We start from the raw sequence: 11,562 nt of genomic DNA, 5'->3' as shown, positions 1-11,562 counted from the left end.
TTAGGCACGGCTCCTTATATTGTTGGTCACAATCTAATCAAAGCTCATGCTGAAGTTTGGCACTTGTACAATGAAACTTACAGACCACAACAGAGAGGCCTGATCTCCATTACTATAAATTCTGACTGGGTTGAGCCAAGGAACCCATACAAGCAAGAAGATGTTGACGCTGCAAATAGGCATTTGATGGTAAGAAACATTCCAATATTAGTTTACGCGTTATTTCGTTAAATAAGCTGGACTGCATTAAGAAAGGGGGAAATAAGCAATCCACGTTCCTGCTCCTGATCGCTGTTGAGTGACTCAGATTGGAGGGTGCGTGTGTGAACAATGGGCCGGATTTTGTGGTCAGCCGCCAGCCATTACACTTGCACTTGCCCATAGACTTTTTATGGGCTTTTGCACTGGAAGTTCCTGTCAGCCAACTATCCAAAAAAGGCAGCCCTCCACAGAGCATCTGGAACCTATGTGAACAGGGCAATCAACTGTGTATCTCTAGAAGAATCGTTAATGAGCAGCGCAGAGACTGAACCAGGAAGTTTCAGTTAGAATATTGAATTCAATGTCAAATCAGGTCTAGAAATCTCCAATAATTAAAATCTAAAGGAATGAGACTCCACAATTTTCAGTGCCAGAGAGGTTGTTTGGCAGTAATTAAGACGTATCACACCGTGAAAAATTTACTTACACTGGAATGGACAAGCTCGAACTTTTTCAGAGGGGTTTAGTTCATGTATATCAGGTAAGTACAGCAACTTCAAGTTATCAGATGATGTGCCTCTTCTAAATTGAGGCTCAGTATGGTCCTTTTGACGATGGGAAAGATGTTTTTCAAAAGCACAACCGTGTGAATGAGCAAGAGAAAACCTGCCTGTAATAAAATAGTCTGCTGCAACTCACTGTCTGGGGTCACACATGAGGAACCATCGTGTGGGTGAGGTGCTGAGTGGCTAGGAGGAACAAAAGTGATATCAACCTGACAGGCATCTCCACTATCTGTGCCAGCTCCCGCCATTCCCCTGCTGCTGGGCAGTCTCTTACCATGGCTAAAGGCTGTCTTAATCTGATTCCTCAAAACGATGAATTCAGACAGACAGCTGTAGGTTAGAGCCCAAGATCCCCAGTCATAACATTCAAGAGGACAACTATTCCTGAGCTTAGGACCTTAGCCAATTAGGACAAAGTTACAGCTGGAGATCAGGAGAAGCCCCACTGAAATCACTGGCATCTCTCCCCATAAATGCACACTACAATTAACCAAGTGACTAGGGTACTACTGGAGTTTGACAGATTAAAAACCATACTGCTTGCCAACACAAGAGAATTAGTAAGGTTCCAGCCAAGACCAACTTACTTATTAGGGCATTGACTCGCAGTGTTACCTGGAGCTGAATGTGAAAGATCCCAACTCCACGTCTATCCTGTCAGCTATCATTAATGAGCCAGTTTGGCAGCTCGATCAGGAGGAGAGTCAAGAGAGTCAGAAACGGGAGAATTTATAATGGGGAACAAGGAAATGGAGGGCAATTAAACAAATACTTTGGTTCAGTCTTCACGGAAGAGGACACAAATGACTTCCCAGAAATGCGAGGGAACCAAGGGTCTAGTGAGAAGGAGGAATTAAAGGAAATTAGTATTAGTAAAAAAATAGTGCTGGAGAAATTAATGGGACTGAAAGCTGATAAATCCCCAGGGCCTGATAATCTGCATCCCAGAGTACTAAAAGAGGTAGCCATGGAAATAGTGGATGCATTGGTTGTCATCTTCCAAAATTCTATAGATTATGGAACAGTTCTGGCAGATTGGAGGGTGGCAAATGTAACCCCACTATTTAAAAAAGGAGGGAGAGAAAACCAGGAACTACAGACCGGTTAGCCTAACATCAGGAGTAGGGAAAACGCTAGAGTCTATTATAAAGGATGTGATAACAGGACACTTAGAAAATATCAACAGGATTAGACAAAGTCAACATGGATTTATGAAAGGGAAATCGTGATTGACAAACCTACTGGAGTTTTTTGAGGATGTAACTGGTAGAATAGATAAGGGAGAACCAGTGGATGTGGTGTATTTGGATTTTCCGAAGGCCTTTGATAAAGTCCCACATAAGAGGTTAGTATGCAAAATTAAAGCACATGGGATTGGAGGTAATATGCTGGCATGGATTGAAAATTGGTTAACAGACAGGAAACAGAGAGTAGGAATAAATGGGTCTTTTTCGGGTTGGCAGGCGGTGACTCGTGGGGTACCGCAGGGATCAGTGCTTGGGCCCCAGCTATTCACAATATATATCAATGATTTGGATGAGGGAACCAAATGTAATATTTCCAAGTTTGCTGACAACACAAAACTAGGTGGGATTGTGAGTTGTGAGGAGGATGCAAAGAGTCTTCAAGGCGATTTAGACAAGTTGAGTGAGTGGGCAAATACATGGCAGATGCAGTATAACATGGATAAATGTGAAGTTATCTACTTCGGTAGGAAAAACAGAAAGGTAGATATTATTTAAATGATGATAGATTGGGAAATGCTGATGTACAAAGGGACCTGGGTGTCCTTGTACACCAGTCACTGAAAGCAGACATGCAGGTGCAGCAAGCAGTTAGGAAGGCAAATGGTATGTTGGCCTTCATTGCAAGTGGATTTGAGTACAGGAGCAAGGATGTCTTACTACAGTTGTACAGGGCCTTGGTGAGACCACACCTGGAGTACTATGTGTAGTTTTAGTCTCCTTACCTAAAAAAGGATATACTAGCCATAGAGGGAGTGCAGCGAAGGTTCACCAGACTGATTCCTGGGATGGCAGAACTATCGTATGAGGAGAGATTGGGTCGACTAGGCCTGTATTCACTAGAGTTTAGAAGAATGAGAGGGGATCTCATTGAAACATATAAAATTCTGACAGGGCTAGACAGACTGGATGCAGGGAGGATGTTTCCCCTGGCTGGGGGGGTCTAGAATGAGGGGTCACAGTCTCAGGATATGGGGTTGGACATTTAGGACTGAGATGAGGAGAAATTTCTTCACTCAGAGGGTGGTGAACCTGTGGAATTCTCTACCACAGAAGGCTGTGGAGGCCAAGTCATTGAATATATTTAAGAAGGAGACAGATAGATTTCTAGACACAAAAGGCATCAAGGGGTATGGGGAGAGAGCAGGAATGTGGGATGGAGATAAAGGATCAGCTGTGATCACATTGAATGGCGGAGCAGGCTCAAAGGGCCGAATGGCCTACTCCTGCTCCTATTCTTCTATGTTTCTAAGATTTGGTCATTAGACAATGGACAAATGCAGGTTTAAGCGCTCGCTGCCTAGATACCAGGAAGTCCTCATGCCACATGATGGGCAGCATTATCCATCATAAGATGTGTGAATGCGTTGCTACCATCCTATTAACTACAGTATGGACACATACCATCATACCCCAGCAGTTATAAATTCCGTCGGATGATGAACGCTGAGCTTCAGCAGCAAATGCCTGTCTCTCTGAAACCCAGTCATGGTAGGCACTGAACCCTGGATTAATGAGTGCATGACATTATAACCAGCCTCTAGGTAATGCTTTTCAGCGGCTGTCCCAGAGTTTCCTTATCAACCACAAAATGAACATTTGCCTTGAAGCTTACTCATCGCCTGTTAAATCCGTGAATCTTAAGGTATGGTGTTCTTCAATAAATAGACGGAGACTGCAGATAAACAATCAACAGGTGTTTACTGGATGAGGGTATTCTAAAAACTAACAGTACAGATCCCTACTCAGGGTTTATATACAGGTGTGGTCACTGCCGGTACTACAGTATACAGGAGCTGTAAAAGTAGTTCTCCTCTTAAAGGTACATACACTACAATTCCTCCCCTTTTAGATTAACAGTACCATAACATTCAATTAACAGTTAACACTTTTAACATGCACTTTAACTGAAATAGTCCATTTATAGATTCAGTCTTTGGGGCGGCTTCCTGATCCTTTCTGGATAGCGCCTTTCCTGAGTGTCTTGCTCTTGGTGCGGAGGCGATTCTGGCCCCCTGTCATCGGTTAGTTCATCAGCTTCCGATGCTACTGTTTCTGGGGTAGATGCTACCGGTATGTCGGGTTCATCACGAGGTACGCGAGACGTGGGGTTGACTCATTCCTGTGACGCTAGGATCTGGTCGACATGGCATCTCACAATGTTCTCCCCAACATCCACTGTGTACATTAGTGGCCCCTGCCGTGTGCATATCATTCCTGGTTGCCATTTCTCTGTTCGTTGTCGCGGGCCAAGACTGGTTGTCCTACATTGAAGCTCCTTGTCGGCTTCTCATTGATGTGCTGGAATTGCTTATTCTCAACATTTCTTCGTACAATTGGTCTGAGCAAATCCAGACGAGATCTCAACCTTCGGTTAAAGAACATCATGGCCGGGGTCTGATTGGTAACTGCATGTGTCGCATTTCTGTAGGCTAACAGGAAATTGTCCACCTTATGCTGCAGTGGAATGTCGTCATCGCACATGGCCCTTACTGCCTTTTTAAAGGTTTGTACGAACCTCTCAGCCAATCCATTTGTGGCTGGATGATACGGGGCGGATGTGTAATGTCTTACCCCATTCCTTCTCATAATTTTCCGAAACTCTTCGGACACAAACTGTGGTCCGTTATCAGAGCAAATCTGTTCTGGCAAGCCGTTCCTGGCAAATATGGTCCGTAGGACTGCAATCGTTTTCTCCGTAGTGGTGGAGGACATTTTGATCACCTCAGGCCATTTCGAGTGCGCATCCACTGCTATTAAGAACATTGAGTCCATGAATGGACCAGCAAAATCAATATGCACCCGTTGCCATGGAGAGGAGGGCCACTCCCATGGGTGTAGAGGGGCATGTGGTGGTGCATTTTGGACCTTCTGGCATCCTGAGCAGCTCTTTGTTAGGTCCTCAATTTGTTGATCGATCCCCGGCCACCACACATAAGCCCTAGCAAGGCTTTTCATTTTCACCCCTCCCAGATGGCCTTCGTGAAGCTCATTGAGCACTCTCTCCCTTAACTTGGGTGGAATTACCACTCGGGATCCACATATCAATGTCCCCTGGCATACTGACAGCTGTTCTCTTCTGGATGAGAATGCTGGCAACAGTGAGTCGCCATGTGTTGGCCATCCCTTCACCGTCAATTTATATACCCGAGACAGTGTCGGATCATTTCGGGTCTCCTTCTCTATATCCGCGTTAGTTACTGGCAAGCGTTCAATTATAGTTGAATAAAATATTTCGACAGGGTCCACTGCTGGTACTTCCTCCGCAGTAGGCAGTGGCAGGCGTGATAGCCCATCAGCGTTTACATGCTGTTTTGTGCCCTTATACTCTATTTCATATTGGTTCACCCCTAGAAAAAGGGACCATCTTTGTAGTCGTTGCGCAGTCATCACCGGAACGCCCTTCTTTGGATTAAAGATGGAGACAAGTGGTTGGTGGTCAGTCAGCAAGGTGAACTTCTGCCCGTGCAGATAGTGGTTGAACTTTTTCACTCCCCATACTAGGCTGAGGGCCTCCCTGTCAATCTGGGCGTAGTTGCGCTCGGCTGAGGTTAGTGACCGAGACGCAAAGGCTACTGGCCTCTCCAACCCGTCTGGGAATTTGTGCGACAGCACCGCTCCAATACCATAGGGTGATGCATCACACGCCAACCGAATTGGTAGTGCTGGGTTGAAATGAGCCAACACCTCTTTTGATGTGATCAATTCTTTGCACTTCTGGAAAGCTCGTTTACATTCGTCATTCCACTTCCATGGTACCCCCATTTGCAGTAGGGTATTCAGTGGGTGTAATACTGTAGACAAATTTGGTAAGAACTTATGGTAGTAGTTCACCAGCCCGAGGAATGACCTCAGTTGTGACACATTTTCCGGTGCTGGAGCCTTGACTACTGCCTCAATCTTTTCAGGGGACTTATGTAACCCCTCTTCATCAATAACGTGGCCACAATACGAGATCTGCTTCTGGAAAAACTCGCATTTGTGGCAATTAGCTCGTAGCCCATATTCCTTCAATCTAGTGAGCACCTGCTCCAGGTTGGCGAGGTGATCACTGTCATTTTCGCCCGTGACCAGGATGTCGTCCAAATAACACTGGGTTCCTGGAATCCCTTGCAGGACTTGATCCATTGCCCTTTGCCAAATAGCCGGAGCTGATGCTACCCCGAACACCAGCCGGTTGTATTGGTAGAGACCTTTGTGAGTGTTGATCGTGAGGTATTGTTTCGAGGCTTCTTCTACCTCCATTTGCAGGTACGCCTGGGCCAGATCAATCTTAGTGAAGCATTTTCCTCCAGATAGCGAGGCGAAAATATCTTCAATCCGCGGAAGCGGATATTGTACCGTGTGAAGGACTGGGTTCACTGTCACCTTAAAGTCCCCACAGATGCGAACCTTCTTTGGTTCCCCAGGCATATTACTCAACGACCTCTTCATTACAGGAACGATGGGTGTAGCCCACTCGCTCCAGTCCACTTTGGACAGTACTCCTGAACGTTCCAAACCTTCCAGCTCTGCTTCGACGGCTGGGCGGATCGCATAAGGCACCGGTCTGGCCTTAAAAAACTTTGGGCTTGCATTTTCCTCTAGTTTGATCGTCGCTGTTATGCCTTTTAGTGTTCCGAGTCCATCCTGGAACACTTCTTGTGCGTCAGTTAGCATTTTTGACAGTCGACCAGGTGTGACATCGTCATCCTTTTTGGCCTCTACCGTCAGTGCCTGTATGGAATGCCAATCTAACTGTATCTTCCAGATCCATTTACGTCCTAGTAGTGGTGGTCCTCCATCTGGCAATACATATAGGTCTATTTTTGGTGTTTCCTTGCCGTTGTATATCACGTTCACCCTTATTTTCCCTTTGGGGTAGACTTTTTGCCCCATGTACGTCTTCAAGACAATCTCTGTATCTCTCAAGGGTATATGTGAGAATAGCCGCTTGTATTCCCTTTGGTTTATGACTGTTAGGGCTGACCCTGTATCCAATTCCATTTTCACTTGGACTCCGTCTATCTTGAGGGTGACCCAGATAGTTTGGTGATCCTCCATTTTGATTACATTATGTAGTTTCAGACAACCCAGCTCCTTGCTTCCGGAGTCTGTATCACTTTTCTGTTCGTCTGAACTACTCTCCGTCACCTTATGTACCTTTTTGTACTTCTCCTGTGGAGATTTCTTGCTGTCCTGCTTTTCCACACTGTCTGCACACTTGGTCCTTGAACCAACAATCCTTCTGGTCGTGTGTTGTTCTGCCGCAGCGATAACACTTCACTGCTCCATATGACATTTCATTGGTGTCATATTCTTGCGGTCTCCGTTGTATCTCTGCAGCGCCCCGTGCGGCTGCTTCGTGTGATACTGCCATGCTGAAAGCCTTGTCCAGCGTAAGATCCTTTTCTGATAGAATCCGTTTCTGGGTTCCTTCACTTTGAAGCCCACACACAAACTTGTCCCTTAACGTATCTGCTAGTCCCATTCCAAACTGGCAGTGTTTCGATAGCTTGCGCAGTTCCGTTAAATACTCAGCATTACTTTCATCTTTATGCTGGTTCCTTTTGTGAAACTTAAATCTTTCTGCTATCAGCAGCGGTGTGGGGTTTAAGTGGTCCTGTAGAATTGCCACTATGCTTTCAAAATCCTTATCCACTGGCTTCTCTGGGGTTACTAGGTTTCGCAGTAAGCCATACATTTTTGCACCCATGGAATTCAACAATACCAGTGCTTTCCTGGCATCTGGCACTTCATTCGCCTTGCAGTACACCTCAATGCGTTCTACATATATTGCCCAATCTTCGACTTCATTGTCGAACGCTGTGACACTGCCACTCTTCGGCACCCCTGGGTGTGGTTAGACTGGCTAAAATGGCGCCTCCTGCGCTCTCCCTTCTTCTCCGCTGGCTCAAAATGGCGTCTCCCGCGCTTCCCTTTCTTCTCCGCTGCGGCTCAAATGGCGTCTCCCGCGCTTCCTTTCTTCCCCCGCGGACGCTGCTCAGCCCTTGAGCACTGGCTGCGCTCTGCACGTTTTCCTGCGCGCCTCTCTCATTGCCGCTGCTAGGTCCTGAACCCCGGCTGTGCTTTACCCTCTCTCTCTTTTTGTTTTCCGTCGACGCCGCTCGGTCTTCAACCCCTGGCTGAGCCCTGTGCGCTTTACCCTCTCTCTTACCCTGTCGACGCTGCTCGGCCTTTTCTGTGCCGTCGGTCGGCTCCAGCCGCCGCTGTCCAGGAAGGGTCTGCGCCGTACCTGTTGCCAGCCTGTTGCGCTGCATCGTCGTGACTGGAGAACCAAGCCCAGCTCTCAACAGCCTCCCCTGCAATGCTCACTCTCTGCTGGATGACTGGGCGGTTGCTCGTGGTCGATGCCCGTGCTTCTGGCCTCGACTTTCTTCCACTGTCCTCCAGGAGCGAATCCCTGGGAGAAAATGCAGAGTTGCAGGTAGGTTCGAATCTGCCTCATCGCCACTGTTAAATCCGTGAATCTTAAGGTATGGTGTTCTTCAATAAATAGACGGAGACTGCAGATAAACAATCAGCAGGTGTTTACTGGATGAGGGTATTCTAAAAACTAACAGTACAGATCCCTACTCAGGGTTTATATACAGGTGTGGTCACTGCCGGTACTACAATATACAGGAGCTGTAAAAGTAGTTCTCCTCTTAAAGGTACATACACTACATCGCCAACAGCTTAATCCAAGTCCTTGGGTGATTGGCTTTGACAAAGAGACATGCCTGCTGTGAAGCTGGCTTCCACTCCTCATTGCTGAATGATAGGTTTGTGGCGGCAGTAGCCCTCATTTCCTGAAACTGTTTCCCCTTTTTCAATCATAGCATAGAGGGAATGGTAGCGTAGTGGTTATGTTACTACTGCTAGTAATCCAGAGGCCTGGACTAATGATCCGTGAGACGTGAGTTCAAATCCCACCACGACAGCTGGGGAATTTTAATTCAGTTGATTAAATAAAGCTGGTATCAGTAATGGTTCTATTACTGATGGAAACTATTGTTTCTATCGTAAAAACCATCCTTCACTAATATCCTTTAGGGAAGGAAATCTGCTGTCCTTACCTGGTCTGGCCTATATGTGACTCCAGACCCACAGCAATGTGGTTGATTATTAACTGCCCTCTGAAATGGCCTAGCAAGCCACGCAGTTGCAACAAACCACTACAATAATAAGAATAAAATCGTACGGACCACTAGGCACCGGCTTCGGACACGACAATGCCACACCTAGCCCAATCGACCCTGCAAAGTCCTCCTCACTAACATCTGGGGACTTGTACCAAAATTGGGAGAGTTGTCCCACAGACTAGACAAGCAACAACCTGACATAGTCATACTCACAGAATCATAACTTTCAGCCAAAGCCTGGGTATGTCCTGTCCCACCGGCAGGACAGACCCACCAGAGGTGGCAGCACGGTGGTATACAGTTGGGAGGGAGTGGCCCTGGGAGTCTTCAACATTGTCTCCAGGTCTCATGGCTTCAGGTCAAGCATAGGCAAGGAAACCTCCTGCTGATTACTACTTTACCGCCACTCCTCCATGTTGAACACCACCTGGAAGAAGCACTGAGGGTAGCAAGGGCACAGAATGTACTCTGGGTGGGGGACTTCAATGTCCATCACCAAGAGTGGCTCGGTATCACCACTACTGACTGGGCTCGCCGAGTCCTGAAGGACATAGCTGCCAGACTGGGCCTGCAACAGGTGGTGAGAGAACCAACATGAGGGAAAAACCTACTTGACTTTGTTCTCACCAATCTGTCTGTCACAGATGCATCTGTCCATGACAGCATTGGTAGCAGTGACCACCGCAAAGTCCTTGTGGAGACAAAGTCCTGTCTTCACACTGAGGACACCCTCCATCGTGTTGTGTGGCACCACCACCATGCTAAATGGCATAGATTCAGAACAGATAACAGATCTAGCTGCTCAAAACTGGGCATCCATGAGGCGCTGTGGGCCATCAGCAGCAGCAGAATTGTATTCCACCACAATCTGTAAACTCATGGCCCAGCATATCCCTCATTCTACTGTACCATAAAGCCAGGGGACCAACCCTGGTTCAAGGATGAGTGCAGAAGAGCATTCCAGGAGCAGCACCAGGCATACCTAAAAATGAAGTGCCAACCTAGGGAAGTTGCAACACAGGACTACATGCTAAACAACGGAAGCAGCATGCAATCCCACAACCAACGAATCAGTCCTGCCACATCCAGTTGTGAATGGTGGTGGACCATTAAACAACTAACAGGGGGAGGAAGCTCCATGAATATCCCCATCCTCAATGATGGCAGAGCCCAACACACGAGTGCAAACGAAAAGGCTGAAGCGTTTGCAACCATCTTCAGCCAGAAGTGCCAAGTGGATGATCCATATCAGCCTCCTCCTGAGGTCCCCACCATCACAGAAGCCAGTCTTCAGCCAACTCGATTCACTCCACGTGATATCAAGAAACAGCTGAGCGCACTGGATACAATAAAGGCTATGGGCCCCGACAACATTCCAGCTGTCGTGTTGAGGATTTGTGCTCCAGAACTAGCCGCACCTCTAGCCAAGCTGCTCTAGTAACAACTACAACACTGGCATCTACCCGACAATGTGGAAAACTGCCCAGGTATGTCTTGTCCACAAAAAAATGACAAATCCAATCCGGCCAATTACCGCCCCATCAGTCTACTCTCAATCATCAGAAAGTGATGGAAGGTGTCGTCGACAGTGCTATCAAGTGGCACTTACTGACCAATAACCTGCTCACCGATGCTCAATTTGGGTTCTGCCAGCACCACTCGGTTCCAGACCTCATTACAGCCTTGGTCCAAACATGGACAAAAGAGCTGAATTCCAGAGGTGAGGTGTATGAAAGTAACTGCCCTTCACATTAAGGCAGCATTTCACACAGTGTGGCATCAAGGAGCCCTCGTAAAATTGAAGTCAATGCAAATCAGAGGGAAAACTCTCCACTGGCTGGAGTCATACCTAGCACAAAGGAAGATGGTTGTGGTGGTTGGAGGTCAATCGTCTCAGTCCCAGGACATTGTTGCAGGAGTTCCTCAGGGCAGTGTCCTAGGCCCAACCATCTTCAGCTGCTTCATCAATGACCTTCCCTCCATCATAAGTTCAGAAGTGGGGATGTTCGCTGATGACTGCATAGTGTTCAGTTCCATTCGCAACTCCTCAGATAATGAAGCAGTCCATGCCCGCATGTAAAAAGACCTGGACGGCATTCAGGCTTGGGCTGATAAGTGATAAGTAACATTCGCACCACAGAAGTGCCAGGCAATCACTATCTCCAACAAGCGAGAGTCTAACCACTGCCCCTTGACATTCAACGGCATTACCATCGCCGAATCCCCCACCATCAATATCCTGGGGGGGTCACCATTGACCAGAAACTTAACTGTACCAGCCACATAAATACTTTGGCAACAAGACAGGTCAGAGGTTGGGTATTCTGCGGCGAGTGACTCCCCAAAGCCTTTCCACCATCTACAAGACACAAGTGAGGAGTATGATGGAATACTCTCCACTTGCCTGGATGAGTGCAGCTCCAACAA

The 11,562-nt window shown here is 47.2% G+C and overlaps 1 protein-coding gene across 1 annotated transcript in view; it reads left to right on the top strand.

Moving 5' to 3' along the window:
* LOC147120541 (lactase/phlorizin hydrolase-like) overlaps window positions 1-11,562 on the top strand; it is a 164,240-nt gene that overhangs the window by 133,019 nt on the left and 19,659 nt on the right. Inside the window, exon 12 of the mRNA XM_085984232.1 lies at window positions 1-189. This exon is cut by the window's left edge and continues 14 nt beyond it. Coding sequence (XP_085840358.1) covers window positions 1-189 — 189 coding nt within the window. The remainder of the gene's footprint in view (window positions 190-11,562) is intronic.

Source organism: Somniosus microcephalus, chromosome 4, assembly GCF_052327205.1.
Source record: "Somniosus microcephalus isolate GS21.2 chromosome 4, FLI_Smic_1.0, whole genome shotgun sequence".
NCBI classification, from domain to species: Eukaryota; Metazoa; Chordata; class Chondrichthyes; order Squaliformes; family Somniosidae; genus Somniosus; species Somniosus microcephalus.
This window is presented reverse-complemented; position numbering and strand designations above follow the sequence as displayed.